Here is a 16136-nt window from a genome sequence, read left to right as displayed (position 1 = left end):
ATATTGGATGGTAACAGCACTGCCTTGTGCCCCTTAAAAAGCCCCCTGACCCAGTTGTTTGACCAGAACTCTGCGCCTACCCACAGTCTATGAGACAGGCTTGCCCATATCCCAGCAGCAGGGAACTGATCTAGGAGAGTCGTCGCCCAAACAAGAGCCAGTGCATTTGCTCATAATGCCAACAGGGACATTTGCCCTGGGCCGTGACGCTGAATGCTCAGCGGGCTGCTTCCTGCAAGTGGCTGCTTTGGAGAGTCACTGCAGACACAAGAGGGCGGCCCGGTACGAACAGACCCCTGGCAAGGGGGGTGGGCTGGAAGGTGCAGCACCTGCTTCAAGCCAAGCCAGCAGCCACACCAGGGCGCTGTGGCCCTGCTCGGGGCCTAGCCTCGTGGGCCACGGGAGTGCCTGCGCCCCTGGACTTCTCTCTGAGCCACTTACTTCTGCGGTCCTGCCTCCGAGCCGGCCCCCGGTCTACCTCTGTCTCCACAGGGTCCTCCCCCACCACGGCCGCAGCCTGCATTTCAGGAAGGGCTCTGAAGGCAGCCTGGTCCCCACGTTTGGGAGGCACGTCAGGGTGCCGGGCTCGGCTGCGCACACATCCAATCGGACTCTCCCGCAGCAGGTGCCGGGCCTCCGGGTGTGCGCCGCACGGCACCGACGAGGACCTACGGCGAGCCGGCAGGGCGTCAGGGCTCACCCGGAGGCGCCGGTAACTACCTGCACCCGCAACCCGGCCTCCGCCCATCCTCAGCTCCAGCAAGGCCGCGGGCGGGGATCCGGAGGCCGGCCGTTCCCGGCATGCCCCGCGCCTCCCATTCCCACAAGGCCGAGGGCGAGGACTCGGGGGCGGGGCGTTCCCGGCTTGCCCTGCGCCTCCCACTCCCACAAGGCCGTGGGCAAGGATTGGGGGCGGGGAATTCCCGGCATGCCCCGCGTAGCGCCGCTACCCGCGGGATTTGAATCGCGCGAGCAGGCGGCGGTGGCGCCATGGGGGCTCAGTTCTTGCCAACGACCTGGCAGCTCTATCTCAAGGACCACCGCGTCTCCACGTTCAAGAACTGGCCCTTCCTGGAGGGCTGCGCCTGCACCCCGGAGCGGGTAAGACCCCCGGCCTCTCGGCCGCCAGCCCGGCTCGTCCCGCCGCTTCCCTAGCCTGTCGGAACGACCCCTCCCGGGGACTGCCGGCCCTACCTGAGCCTGGGTCCGACCTCGTATCCGCTCACGAGCTGTCCCTGTTCTTGCAGATGGCCGAGGCCGGCTTCATCCATTGCCCCACTGACAACGAGCCCGACTTGGCCAAGTGTTTCTTCTGCCTCAAGGAGCTGGAAGGCTGGGAGCCAAGTGACAACCCCTTGTAAGTCCCTCCAGACGAGCCTCGATGTGGGGGGCGGGGTCTGAGATGCCCAGTTCCATCAGGACGCTTTGATTTGAATTGGGATCCTCCAAAACGGATTGAATAGAGCTGAGATTGTTAGTGCAGGAGCGATGGCCTTCCCAGCTTCATTTTGGCTTTAAACAGCTGTGTGAATGGTTGCGGCTCTCTCTGCTGACACCTTGGTGACACAAACCCTAACCAAATCTTATTTGACCAAAACGTTCTTTAGGGTGGATGTTGAAGGAAATTGGTGTAGGTTGCTCCATGCCTTCCAGGTTCAGCAGAATACAGGATTTATTTCTGCTCTGAGTATTCCCAGGAATCTCCAAATGCTTTTACTACTTGGGATTTTTTTTTAAAATAGCTTTATAATCCACATACCACAAAAGACACCTTTTTAAAATTACACTTCAGTGTTTAGGAATTTGTTCTTCAAGACACTGGTATTTTTTTTTAAATATTTATTTTAGTTGTAGATGGACCTTTATTTATATGCGGTACTGAGACTTGAACCCAGGGCCTCACACATGCTAGGCAAGTGCTCTACCATTGAACCACAATCCCAGCCCCAAGACACTTATTTTTAAAAAAGTTGTGTAAATATACGTGCCATATTTTTCAGGATTGTTTGTTTGCCATGCTGGGCATCAAACCCCAGTCCTTGTGTATGATAGGCATAGACTCTACTGCTGAGCTCTGTCCCCAGCCCTGGGTAATGTCTTTCCATGTTCTTTTCTCACATCTTCTTCTTGTCAGGATCGATTGTTTCCACAACCTGAATTTTCTTCCCCAGAGAATTACTTGAGTTGTTTCTCTTCTGGGCAGAAGGGTGTTGCTGTTTTTTTCCTATTTCATTCTCTATTGTGACCAAGCATTGAATGAAATAGGCTAGTGGTGCTCACACTAGGGATCAGTGGGAAACATCAGCAGCATTATTCTTTTCTTTTCCTTTTTTTTTCTTTTTTTTTTTTTTGCAGGGCGGGGGGCGGGTTTTGCAGTGCTGTGGATTGAGCCCAGAATCTTGGCCATGCAAGCAAAACACTCTACAAATGAGCCACACCCTGCCACACACCAGCCCAAAATAACTAACTGTAGTGCCCCATCCCTGAAAAGCATTATTCTTTTGGGGTGGGGGGGCACCAGGGATTGAACCTGGGCACTTAACCACTAAGCCACATCCCCAGCCCTATTTTGTATTTTATTTAGAGACAGGATCTCACTGAGTTGCTTAGTGCCTTACCTTTGCTGAGGTTGACTTTGAACTTGTGATCCTCCTGCCTTAGCAGGGATTAAAGGCATGCACCACTGTGCCTGATCCAGAATAGCATTATTCTTGAGAGGGGATTTCTAAGTGTTGTGATATTTTTACATTATGGTTACTGTTGACTGTCCTTTTGGACTCTGTGTGGCTATGTTCTCCTAATCCTAAGCTGGCTACAGTGATTTCCACTTTCCAGGGATATTCCCATTGCAGAGAATGAGGGTGTGAGGAGAGGAGTCCCCCTGGGAAGCTTGGCTAATGCAGCCCTTATCCTGAACTGGTGGACTGTGTAAACATTTCTGTGAAATGAATTTACTTCCAGAAGTACCTTGAGAATTTCAGAGGGTTTTGACATATAATTCCTATGGACAGAAACTATACAACACTTTTCCTACTAAATTGTAAAGAATTCCAGATAAAATCCTCTAGCCACAAGGATGTAGGGCAGACCTCCACAGAGAGAGAAAAGGCAGTAAGCGAGCTGTGTGGTATGTGCCTGGGATGGCACTGGGCTCATCAGCTTTGGGCCCAACCCTTTGCTCTTGAAGCAGAGCAGGGCACATCCTAAGAGATGGCCGGTGGTGATGGGAAATGCTGTTGATCACGAGGCGTTGCTATCTGGTTGACATGCTTGTGTATTGACTTTTCTAGAGAGGAACATAAAAAGCATTCATCTGGGTGTGCGTTCCTTTCTGTCAAGAAGAAGCTTGAAGAATTAACCCTTGGTGAATTTTTGAAACTGGACAAAGAAAGAGCCAAGAACAAAATTGTATGTATTGTTGGGAAAAGAACTAAGAGCAAACCGTGTTCAGCATTTGTAGGATTAAAGCAACCAGGCCCTCAGGAGTGTTAGAGGGACCCTCTTCCTTGGGAGGCTGTCCTGGAGTGTGGATCTGGGGTTGTACTGTAGAAAAGGTGTGTTCATTGTGTGCTCCTGAGTGGGTTAAGATTGCCTTCCTGGGGCTGGGGATGTGGCTTAAGCGGTAGCACACTCGCCTGGTAAGCATGCGGCCCTGGTTCGATCCTCAGCACCACATACCAACAAAGATGTTGTGTCTGCCGAGAACTGAAAAATAAATATTAAAAAAAAAAAAAAATTCTCTCTCTCTCTTAAAAAAAAAAAAAAAAACAACTTTGACTGTGGCATTACAGTCAATTATTATTTTAAAAAAAAAAAAAAGATTGCCTTCCTGCCCGATAACAGCCACTGTGGTTAGTCCTTCATGTGGCTGTGTGCCCATGTGGTGGCAGGGGTGTAGACAGGTTTCTGGGACTCATGGTGAATGTACAGGAGGAGGTGACAGTTCAGCTAGATGAAGAGGCTTTGGGTCAGCATTTACTAAAAATTATTATCTGAAGTTCAAATCTAACCAGGCAGCCTGTTTTCTTATATGCTGATTTTGGCAGTCCTATAGAGGATAAGTTTGGAGGGAGATTTACTATCCTTGCAGCAAAGTGCTGTCTGTGGTTTGGGAGTGTCCCTGCTGTGTCTACTGCCCAAAGACTTTGAATTTCAGCCAGTCCTGTTCCCACACCCTGCTGCAGGACTGAGGTGAGGCCGCTCCACCTGTGATCTCTTTTTAGCTTGAAAATCATCTGGGTTTGGTGAGTGTGTGTATGTGGTGCTGGGGTTGAATCCAAAGCTGTGCGCGTCCAGAGACCAGGATGAAATAATTCCGTTCAGTGTAATAGCTTTGACATGCTGAGGGTGGCAGCAGTTCTGACCTCAGGAAGAGGGAGGAAACCAGTGGTTGGCAAAACACTGGTGCACTAGGCCTGGAGAACTGCAGGCTGGGTTGGAGGTGGGCTTAAGAGGCCCTCCTGGTCAGGGGCCAGCTTCCTTTCTGCAAAGTGACCATAGGAAGTGCCATCCTTCATGGCCACACGTACATATTGTGATTCATATTGTTTTTGTTTTTTCCCCAACCATTTAAAAATGTAAAAATAATTCTTAGCTCATGATGGGCTGACTGGACAGGCCTGCAGTCCTTGCTGTGCTGACCACTGTGGGTTTAAGACCAGCTTGTATTTAGGGACAGTTGGGGAGAGCCCAGGTTAGGGAGTGTTGGGGAGGACAAGGGGGCTCAGCTTGTCTTAAGAATAAAATTCTCAATCTATTCATACTTTCCCTTGTTGGTTTATAAAACAAAAATATAATAGGAATTTTTTTTGTGTAAGCCAAGTGGCACACAACTATATTGCTGTGAGGTTCTGGAACTGTGCTGTCTAGTACTGTACCCTCTAGCCACCTGTGGCTGTTAGACTTAGATTTAAAGTACAGTTCCTCAGTTGCACTCACCATTTGGGGTTCAGTAGACTGGGGGTGTGACTCAGTGGCAGAACCTGTGTTTGGCAAGAGCGAGACCCTGGGTTCAGTCCCTATCATCACACACACAAAAAAAGATGGTGGAGGACTTGGCCGATACATGTGCCCAGTGGACAATGTGGGTAATAGAACCGTTTTTGTCACTGCAGAAAGTTCTGTTGAATGAGGCTATTGCAGAGTGTCAGTTATAAGGTTTTTGCAAATAATTTATAGTTAATCCAAAGCCTGCTGTGCTTGCACACTCCTGTGTGAAGGGAAGGGACTGGGTGGGAGCTGCAGTGCAGGGGATGGGCGTGATCAGTGGTCTGCTTTTTGCAGATCACCAGGCATCCCCACTTTGGGTCCTGTCACTTGTGGAGGTACAGTGGCGTAGAAGGGAGGTTAGGAGTATGGTACTAAACTGCTTATAGCTCCTCACATGACTACAGTTCATAACTGAAGACAGCAGTATTTTATCAGGCATCCTTTAAAAAAAAAAAAAAAACAGATAGGAACTGGGGGTGCAGCTGAACCATAGAGCACTTGCCTAGTTTGTGCACAGTCTTGGATTCATCTCCAGCACCACACACACACACACACACAAAAAAAAAAAAAAACAGATAATGGTGTGTGGCAAGAGTGAGACCCTGGGTTCAGTCCCCATCACCACACACACAAAAAAAGATGATGGAAGGGTGAGGGGCTGGGGCTGTAGCTCAGTGGTAGAGCACTTGCCTTGCATGTGTGAGGTACTGGGTTTGATCTTCAGCATCACAAAAATAAATAAAGATGTTGTACAAACTACAACTAAAAAAAAAATAAAAAATAAATTTAAAAAAAAAGGAGATAGGAGAAGATGCTGGGAATTTCTGAGGTCCCAGATTCGGGGTGAGGTTGCTGTTCTGGGCTTCCCAGGGTGTCAGCAGGTGCCCTGGAGGCAGAAAGCCAAGCCTGCCCTGCCTGGGATGTTCAGCAGATGAATCAGTCCAGGGGGATAAATTTGAATGTGAAGGTGTAGGGCAACCCCGACATGAAGGTAGACAGACTCTTCCTTCTTTGCAAGACCTTGAGCTTGTAAAAACCTGGGCTGAGGAAAGTGTTTTCCTTCGGTATTGGGGATTGAACTCAGGGGCATTTGACCACTGAGCCATATTCCTAGCCCAGTTTTGTATTTTATTTAGAGACAGGGCCTCACTGAGTTGCTTAGCACCTCGCTTTCACTGAGGCTGGCTTTGAACTCGCAATCCTCCTGTCTCTGCCTCTCGAGCCACTAGGATTGCAGACGTGGCCACAGCACCCAGCAAGGATAAAGTGAAGCACTAAAAGAAGGGGCACAGAGTTCTAGCCCTGAGAAGTATTGTTTTTCAGTAGTCAATTTCTCGTTTTTCTTCACTCCTCCCTTTATTTTAAAAAAAGGTATAAAATAAGGCTGGGGTTGTGGCTCAGTGGTGGAATGCTCACCTAGCATGCATGAGGCACTGGGTTCAATCCTCAACACTACATAAATGTATAATAAAGATATTGGTTCACCTAAAACTAAAAAATAAATATTAAAAAAAGGGGGGGGGGCTGGGGATGTGGCTCAAGCAGCAGCGTGCTGGCCTGGCATGCTTGTGGCCTGAGTTCGATCCTCAGCACCACATACAAACGAAGATGTTGTGTCTGCCGAAAATGAATATTAAAAAAAAAAAGGTATAAAGTGAGTATGGAGGTGGATGCCTGAAATCCCAGCCACTTGGGAGGATGACAACTTGACAAGACCCTGTCTCAAAATTTTAAAAACTATTTAAAAGGGCTGGAGACATAGCTCAGTGGTAGGGCACTTGCCTAGCATGCGGGAGGCCCTGGGTTCCATCCCCAGCTCTGCAAAGAGGGAAAAAAAGCATAAACATAAAATGCAGATAATGACCTCCCCGTTGTGGCGGTTAAGTTACAGCTGTACAGAAGGGCTTGATTAGTTTTAGGATTGGTTGGGGGGCACCAAATAAACCATGTTTTTAAGGCCATGGTCACATTTGCATATCAGTGAAGGTGAGGCTTTTGGGGCTGTGGAGCTGTCCATTATAAGGTGACAGACCATTATGTGTTTGATGCTTTTGTTTTTCTTGTCAGTTTATTTATTTTTGTGTTTATCGTGGTTTGAACTCAGGGGCTTGTGTGTGCTAGGCAAGTACTATACCACTGATCTGCATTCCCATCTCTCTCTTTTTTTTTTAAGGGGTGCATGAGAAGAGGGAAACCTTTTATTTATTTATTTTTTGAATATATATATTTTTAGTTGTAGTTGGACACAATGCCTTTATTTTCTTATTTTTATGTGGTGTTGAGGATCGAACCCCAGGGCCTCGCGTGTGCTAGGCAAGGGCTCCAGTGCTGAGCCACAACCCCAGCCCCCACCCCAGCTCTTTTAATCTGGTTTTGTTTTACTTTATTTATTTATAATACTGGGAATTAAATAAGGGAGCATTCTACCTTTGAGCTGTATTCCCAGCCCTTTTAAATTTTTGTTTGTTTACATTTTGGTACTGAGGATTGAACCCAAGAGCACTTTTTTTACTGAGCTACATCCCCGGCCCTTTTTGGATTCCGAGATAGGGTCTGGCCGAGCTGTGTAGGCCCTTGCTAAGTTGCCCAGGTTGGCCTCCAGCCTGCTATCTCCAGCCTTGGCCAGGTGAGCAGCTGGGATTACAAGTGTGTATCACTGAGCCTAGAGCAAAATTTTTAAGTAATTTTTCTTTTAATTAATAATTTTTTTTTTAAAGAGAGAGAGAGAGAATTTTAATATTTATTTTTTAGTTATCGGCAGGCACAACATCTTTGTATGTGGTGCTGAGGATCGAACCCGGGCCCGCACGCATTCCAGGCGAGCGCACTACCGCTTGAGCCACATCCCCAGCCTTAATTAATAATTTTATACTGAGAAGGACTTATACATGAGACAAAGTTTAATATACATTAAAAGGTACATATTAAAAAGTAACTTTGGGGCTGGGTGATAGAGCGCTGGCCTAGCATGTGCAAGGCCCTGATTTCCATCCCCAGCACTGGAGAAAAAAGTCAACCTAAAGTTAACTCTAAAAAAAGTTAACCTTTAGTCACTTTTCTTATTCAAAAACAAGTTCAATCCAATAAAGATCTTTTGTTTTTGATATAGCAGAGAAATTAAGGAGAACACAAAACAGGCAAGGGGAAGGGGTCCCCAAACCTGGTACTGTGGTTGCCATTTGCCCCTTCAGAGACAGCAGTGTTGGCAGAATAGGAGGTCTGAAGCCAGATTTGAGGAGGGACTGCGGGTGAAAGGCCTTCCTTCTGGGGGTGAGCTAGTGTTGGCAGGGTCTGCTGAGTGGGAGCAGGCAGGGAGGACCTGGACTCTGCCTGAGGCGTTGAGAAGCTGAGTGGAGGCCGGGCCTGGGGCTCAGAAGCAGAGCACCTGCCTATCGGCATGGGGCACTGAGTTTGATTCTCAGCCCTGCATATAGATAAATACATAAAAATAGAGAAGCTGGAGGATGGTGTCTGGAGATAGAGCTCTGCCCAGACTGGCCGGGTGGCCTCCACTGCTTCCTGTCACAGCAAATGTGATGGTCCCTACTGCACTGGAGGACGGGAGGTATAAGTGACAAAGCAGTTCAGTGGCAAGCAGGTGGAAGGGTGCCTCGGTGCTTGCTGTTACAGACCCCATAGGAAGTGGCCTGAATCGGAGTCAGGGAGTTGAATCTGGATGCTGGTCCCCGTGTGGCCTCCCCTGGGTGTCTCCCCGAGCAGGAGCCCAGTGCTGGTGGTGCTCAGTCAGAGTTCCCTTTCTGACCTTATCCACGGGTGTGATTGAGAAGTGTTAGGTTCCCATGAATGTGTCTTTTCTCACTTGCTCCCCTTTCTTTTTTTGTGATCCTGGGGCTAAATCCAGGAACTTGCAGGAGGAAGGCAAGTGCTCTACTGCTGAGCCCCAGCCCCCACTTGAGTGTATCTATTTTTTATTTCTAGGCAAAGGAAACCAATAGCAAGCAGAAGGAATTTGAAGAAACTGCCAGGAATGTCCGGCAAGCTATGGAGCAGCTGGCTGCCTTAGAGTGAACCTTGCCGTGGTCACCTCGTCCCCGTGTTACTGCCTTTCTGTGGAACTCCTAGAAGTACCTTAGGAAAGGAGAATGCCAAAATTTTGAAATTGGACGTTTAGACTGAGTTTTGTTTCTCCTGAAGTGGCATCAGCGCCTCTCTGCCCGTGTGGCGGTGCTGCCTGTGACAGTAGCTGTGCCTCTCCCTCGTAGGTGGCTCTTGCTCTGTTGAGCCCTGGCTTGGAGGCAAGAGTGGGGAGGAAGAGGGCAGAGTCCTGTGACTAGACCTGATGGGCAGCGGAGGAGGGCACATGCCTGCACAGGAGTTGCTGATCTTGGTGTTCCCAATGACCTGTGAGCCGCTGGCTGCTCGTGACTCACCTGTCTTTCTGAGGTGACCCTCCTACAGGGTGATGGAATAAATTAATTTTTAAAAATGGATTTAAAAACTTCTCTCAAGGAAACTGGTTATGTTTGTTTTTTAAATAAGTAGCTTGTTTATATTTTTAATGATCTTATAGGGTCATAATTCAGGGACGCTGGAGCTTCAACCCCAGCATGGACTAAGTGGAGTTTAGCCGATAGAAATAGAGCGTTTCTGGGGACCCCCCTGGCCTGGCTTGGGACACTCCCCGGTGCTGCCTCCCCACCGCAGCCAGGCGTCCTGAGCCAGTTTCTCCTCCATCACACCTGAGCTGCTCCCGCCCTTCACTTTTTCTTTTTCCCATACATACATGCTTTTTGTTTGGTGAGATGTATTGAGACAAAGCCTCGCTCTTCCTTAAGTTTTACTGTGTATTTCTTTTTTAATTTATTTGAATTATTGTTTCACAGATCATAAACTACAGTTAAAGGTAAGCCCAAGATGGGTGCAGTGTCCCAGGTCTATAATCCCAGCTCCTCAGGAGGCTGAGGCAAGAGGACTGGGCAATGTAGTGAAACTCTGTCTCAAAATAAAAAAAAAATTTAAAAAGCGTTGATGCCACAGTCTGGCTGGGCACAAATCACCAAGCCGCCACAAAGCACTTGTATATTCAAACAGGAAACTATTGCCTGAACTCCAACAGCACTCCACGCACACTCCCACCAACCAGAACTCCCGCCACCGGGCTGCGCTGCCTGCGCACTCAAGGCGCACTCACTCTGGGAACCCCGAGAGAACAAAGTAGCGGGCACCTGAGGCAGCAAGAGCCGCCCTATTACAGTAAAGATCTAATATACAATTGAATACACAGCCTGTTTCAATCCAGCATCATGCAGTCACAGCAATTATAGACGGCTTAACTTAATATCATCATCTTAATGGCTCACCTCTCAACCATTACTTCTGGCAAAATGTGGCTCTCAGCAGGTTGGGGATGTAGCTCAGTGGTGGAACATTTGCCTAGCATGTTTGAGGCCATGGGTTTGGTCCTTAGTGTTGTTTAAAAAAATGGAAGCCCAAAGCCATCCTAAGGCCTTGGAGAGACCAGCCTTGAAGAAAAGTGAGACAGACAGGCATGGTAGTTTACACCTATAATCCCGGTCACTCGGGAGGCCAAGGCAGGAGGACTCCAAGTTCAAGGCCAGCCTAGGCAATGAGACCCTGTCTCAAAATAATAAAAGGGATAGGCTGTAGGTCAGTGGTAAAGTGCCTCTAGGTACAGTCTCAAAAGAAATCAAAGAAAAAGGAAGAAGAAAAGGGACAGTAAGACACCATGTCCCTTTCTAATCCCAAACACCCAGCTAAATTAAGGGGAGAACAAGAGCAAGTCTGGGCTGCAGTGAGGATACATGTTATCTTGAAGGACACAGGCTTTCTCAGGTGTGCTGAGAACAAAGGCAAGGTGGTGGGACCGGTGGACAGCTGCTGCTTGGGATGCTGTCGTACAAGGACCAAAGCTGATTAATGGTGTCCCTGCTTCTGCAGACTGACTTGTCCTCTCCTGCCTCTGCTGCTGGGGTTGAACCCAGGGGCGCTCCACCACTGAACTATATCCCCAGCCTTTTTTTATTTTTATTTTGAAACAGGGTCTTGCTAACCTGCAGAGACTGGCCTTGAACTTGCCGTCCTTCCTGCCTCAGTTACTGGGATTACAGGTGTGGCTACTGCACCCAGCCTGTAGAGCCTCTCCCTGTGGTAACTAGTGTGGGTCAGAGCCCTGTGGAGTGAAAAGTGCTCATTTGGGCAGCTATCCCTGGACAGCAATATAAGGGATAGGAGGTGTGGCCGTCTGGAGGGGCACCAGACTGCCTGGAAAGCATCTGTCCAGCTGCCACCACTGACCCTCCCTATAAACATTTTTCAATAAACCTTATATTTCATCCCATCTCTGGGTGTCTCCCTGGTGTCTCAGCAACCTATCCCACTGCCTTGCACAACTGCAATGAATGTTACCCTGGTGAAACCTCTTTAGGTGGGTCTGGAAATGCCAGAGGCTTGTTCTGAAACTGTTGTCCCACGAGACAGCCGAGTGAACCAAGGGCACATGCTGCTATTCCACCAGCAAGAAAGGCCGCAGCCTGAATCTTTTTTATTTCCCTTTGAGTCTTTTATTTTGAGTTCTTACAAAAACAGGAACAACAAAACACAGAAGCCATAACCAGAGGAATAGGCTTGGGGTCAGCAGAGACCAAGTGCATGGGCCGAGCACACCCTTGGCCTCACTGGGTCTGTGCAGCCTGAATCTTTTTAAGCTGCTTGGCTTAGTGCTCTGGCCCTGCTGGGCCACTGCCTCCCTGAAGCCTACAGTAAGATGCCGGGTTGGTTTCGCCCTCGTGAAGCTAACCTGCAGGGTGGGTAGCTGCAATCCCACTGGAGACCTGGAGGTTGTCTTGGTTGTCATTTCTAACTGCAGACCCTACTGGGCTTTTAAAATATTGTCTGTTTTTTTGTGGTAATTCCTTCTTTGCCAACCAAGCTTCCCTGCCGCAGGAGGGTTGCTGAGGGATGAGGATCCTGGCAGAGGAATGGGCAGCCTGTGCACTGTAAGAGCCACAGCCCCACTGGCATGGTCCAGACCCATCCTGAGTGTTCACATGTAGCTGCGAGAAAATGTCCCTGAGATTTAGTTATTTCTGCCCATTTCAGTAAGAAAGAGGGGTCTGTTTTTCCCTGTAAACTTGGAGAATATTGCAGGGGTTTTTGTTAGGAGGAAAAAAAGCTCCCTTCTCATTCCCTTGAGCTGCCTGTTTCTGATATCTGTGCCTGTCTATAAAAGGAGATTTCAATGTGGTCAGTCCTGGCATCTGCGGCTGGTCCCCCGTCCGGCTCACCACACAGCTTCCCTCCGCTGAAAGCTTATTTTCTAAAGCACACTTACCACCAGACTTTAGTGACCACCAATGTCAGCATCTATCAATAAAGCCTCGGGCCCTCAGAGCAACCGCCTCAACTTCCAGTTGGGTGTTCACTTGGTTTGGAGTTGGTGGTGACTGGGGAGGTGTAAGGAAGCCGTGGGTTGGTGCTGGGCAGGCTGATTCTCAGGTGCCAGGCTGTGGTTCCCACAGGCCCACTGGGCATCAGGACCTCTACTGACTCCAGGGAGTGGAAAACTGCAAGACGCTGAGAAAAATAAAGTGCTGGCCCTCCCGCTGCGGGAGACTGACACGCCAAATGCAGAGGCGTAGCTCAGTGGGACAGCACTTGCCGGCATGTGTGAGGCCCGGGTCCATCTGCAGAACAGACAAAACCCAAAACCCTTGTCCAGGAGTTTGTACCCCCTAAGCACTAGGCTGGGCTTGAACCCAGGCAGTTCCCCAGAGGTGGGCCCTCAAAGCCAGATGACACTGTCCAGGCTCAGGGGTATGGCTGGGGTCAAATGCCTGGCTCCAGGGGAAGAGGAATGGCTAAAAAGTGTCCCCGTCCACTTTCAGATGGCTTCAATTGTCAGAGTGCTGTGGTTACAGGGAACCGACGCCTGCCTCCCAAGGCTTTGCGGTATGATACTTTATTTTTAAATGAAGGTCTGCAGGAAGTTGCAAAGATGGTACAGAGGACTCTGGGGTACCGTTCCCTGCTTGCCCCATAGTAATGACAATGTCTATCTGAGCTGAGAAGAGGACAAGGTGGGCAGCCAGCCTTCTCCAAGCCAGTCTTCCCCCAGGAAGGGCTTCCCGCCTGACTCAGGGCGACTCTCACCCTGAACAGAGCCGAGGACCAGCTAGGCTGGGGGTTTTCTTCCTGCTGGGCTTAGTCCAGTATCTGCATATTTTCTGCTGGATGGGATCAAACCTGGGCCTTGGCCTTCAGAGCTGCTTCCACCTAATCCCCAAGTGGTGACATTTATTCACTCGGTCAGTCACTCAAATATATCTGTCTGACACCTACTGAATGCCAGGCACCATTCCCAGGAATTGAGGCCAGAAACCTTCCTCCTAATTGGGGCCTACAGGGTTTCTCCTGGTTTTCTGAAGGTGGGAAGAAAAAGGTCTACAAAGCCCTGACTAGGGCGGGTGTGAGCCAGGACTCCAGGCAAGGGTGATTAACTGCCTCGGTGGCGGGGGCATCAGGAAAAGACGTCACTGAGCATTCTGTTGTCCAAGCCTAGTGGGAGGCTGCCAAAGGGACTGGGTAGGGACAGCTGCTGGGGGAAGAAACGGCAAGGGCGCTGGGGCCCTGCAGGTGTGGGGCAAGGGCGTAGCCCCAGGAGCTCTGGCAACGGCCTCCCAGACAGAGCATTTCAATAGGAGGAGACCACCCTGCTAGTCAACTGCCAGTCACAACCACGTCTCTCAAAGGACTCTGGCCACCCACGGGAAACACAAAGGCAAGTGTCTGCAACCTACTCCCCGTCATTTAAGAACCCTGTAGGATGTTCTGTGTTGATTAGAACAGAGCCTCCGCTCTGCCAGGATGAATGAGCTCAATTTTGCCCTGAGTGGGTGAGATGACCTGTTGGGAGGGTGATTTAGGGAGGTTCATTTTCTGTCGCAGAATGCCTGCCAAGTGCCGCAAAATTGGTCTCTGTAGAGCTGATGCCAGGCTGCTCTGAGGGTAATTAGCCCGTGGTTTCAGCTGCTTCCTCAGTCCTGTGTTGGGGACAGTAGCTGGTCATTCTGGAGCCGGAGGCTTGCCTGCCAGATGGCCATGGATGGGGCCAGCCATCCGGCTCCTCCCCACAAAGGCCAGTGGTGCTAGGTAGTTAGATGTGGCCTAGAAGAACAGACGCTTAGATGCAGCCTTATTTTTGTCATTGAAAAATGGAATGTCCCCATCATGAGCCTGCTCCTGCCCCTGAATTCAACCGTGGTGGTCTGACGCTGGCTTTGGAGAGCTGGGAGAGGCTTGGCATCTGCCAGAGTGGGGTCCAAGCGGAGGGAGGAAAGAGGAAAATGGGAGGTAAGGGTCCTTCTAAAGCAGTTCCTCTTCAGCTGGGCTGTAACTGAGTCCACTTCAAGGGAAGTACACTGGCAGGGTTCATCAGGTGGCCCCTCAAGGTTGGGTGCCTGCTGTCCAGGGGGCAGTCTACTCCAGCTGCTCATCTGGGTTTAAACCCAGAACCCAGGTCTGAAAGCAGAGTGTGTGTGGACTGCTGAATGGCCACCTCCCAGCCCTGTAGCATGCGGGCGACAGACGTGTGGCTTGGAAACCTCCCTCTGGTCCCACCCTCCTGGCCCTGACCGCTGCTTCCCTTCTTGCCCAAGCTGTAGTAGGTGCAAGAACAGAGATCCTTTCAAACCTCCTCAGCTCAGGGCCGGAGGCTCACTGGGAGGAGGCATGAAGAGACAAAACAGTTCCTCTAGCTCCCCCCAGTAGTCAGTTCACATCTTATCCACGCAGGCATGTGCAACGCATAGGTTTTGACTCAACCAAAGCCACATTGACTTGTACTGTCTTACTGTGACTGCTGGGGAGCCCCGAGTTAGCACTCTTCACCACTTTTTTCCCTACTGTGATCAGAGTGGATGGAGGGCTTGAAGGGGGCCCTGGAGCAGGAGAGGCTGCCCCACTCCTCTCTCCTCCCCACTCCTGCTTTTGGAGGCTGCAGTCCTCGGAGCATCTGCTAAATGCTCTCACCTTCGGGGTCCAATTGGCTATGGGCTGCCACACGGTTCCAGAGCAGGGCTGCTCCAGCCTGAGGGGCTGTCAGCACAGTGGGGCCCTTGGCTGATGCAGTGGGTATCAGTCTGGTGGGGTGTGTGGAAGGATGAACAGCCTACACAATCCCAGAACCGTTCTACGCCACTCTGAATTCCTTGTGCAATACCGTTTCAGTAGCTTTGCTGGAATGGCTTTTACTTCCATGTGCATGTTCTACAAACCAGCAGGAGCCTGGTCAGAGAAAAAATGGCCCAAACACTTGGAGTTGAGAGGCCTGGGCTGACCCTAAGTCATGCAGCTGCTGCATTCAGGATGAGGCACCGTCAGTGAAGACGCCAAACTCAACCTCTCCCCTCTCTGCAAGCCCTGTCCTGCCCTCTCAACAGTGCCAGTGCCCATGCCTGGGTTGGGGGACTCTGTGAGTCCTCTGCCTCCTGTACCCTCTCTTTGCAGGCTTAGTGAGTGGCTGAGTGGAGGCCGGCTTGCCAGATGTGTGTCTGCAGCTGGGAGCCGTCTGGAGCAAGCTACCCCTGGCACTCACCCTGGCCCTATTCCAACGATCCCATTTGGTTAGTCCTCAGGACTGATCAAGACCAGAACTCCAGGGCCCACTGGGGCCAGGGCCCAGCTGAGGCATCTTCTTTTCCAGGCTCAGATGCTTCCAAGAACTTTGGGTGAGTAGTCCAGCAGCCCAGGGGCTTCCTGGGACAGGTCTCAGGCTGACCCTGCATCCCTCAGTTGCGGGGCAGCCGGGTCAAGCAGGCGTATGCCCACTGTGTTGCCAAGAACCTGAGTTCAGAAATATCCCGAGCACTTGTGGCCAGCTCCCCTCCTGGGGAGGCTAGGATTTGAATCCGGGTCTGTGGCTCCACTGCACCCTTAGGCTTTGTGACTTCTTCCTCCTTTCCCTTTGGGACAAACCTGGCGACCCCAGAAATGTGGCATCAATTTCCTTGCAAAACTGAGGGCACCACGCGGCCAGCGGCGCCAGAAAAGCAGTTCCTTGCAAAAGAGCCTCCAGCATCGCTACGACCCTCCTGCTGAGTGCGGTGCCCCTGCCCCTGCCCCTGGCGGGTCCTGCCCTGCTCCGCCCCCTCCACGCCCATCTGCGGCTC

The 16136-nt window shown here is 50.4% G+C and overlaps 1 protein-coding gene across 1 annotated transcript; it reads left to right on the top strand.

Annotated features, from left to right (window-relative positions):
- Nucleotides 1–945: 945 nt before the first annotated feature.
- Nucleotides 946–9412, top strand: Birc5 (baculoviral IAP repeat containing 5). Its single transcript, XM_076870733.2, has 4 exons — nt 946–1101; nt 1248–1357; nt 3291–3408; nt 8929–9412. The coding sequence occupies exons 1-4, from the start codon at nt 991–993 to the stop codon at nt 9016–9018; spliced, it is 429 nt and encodes a 142-aa protein (XP_076726848.1). The 5' UTR covers nt 946–990; the 3' UTR covers nt 9019–9412.
- Nucleotides 9413–16136: the final 6724 nt, after the last annotated feature.

The sequence above is a fragment of the Callospermophilus lateralis genome, chromosome 11 (assembly GCF_048772815.1).
Source record: "Callospermophilus lateralis isolate mCalLat2 chromosome 11, mCalLat2.hap1, whole genome shotgun sequence".
NCBI lineage: Eukaryota > Metazoa > Chordata > Mammalia > Rodentia > Sciuridae > Callospermophilus > Callospermophilus lateralis.
The sequence above is the reverse complement of the archived record's forward strand: the minus strand, read 5'-3'. Positions and strand labels throughout refer to the sequence as shown.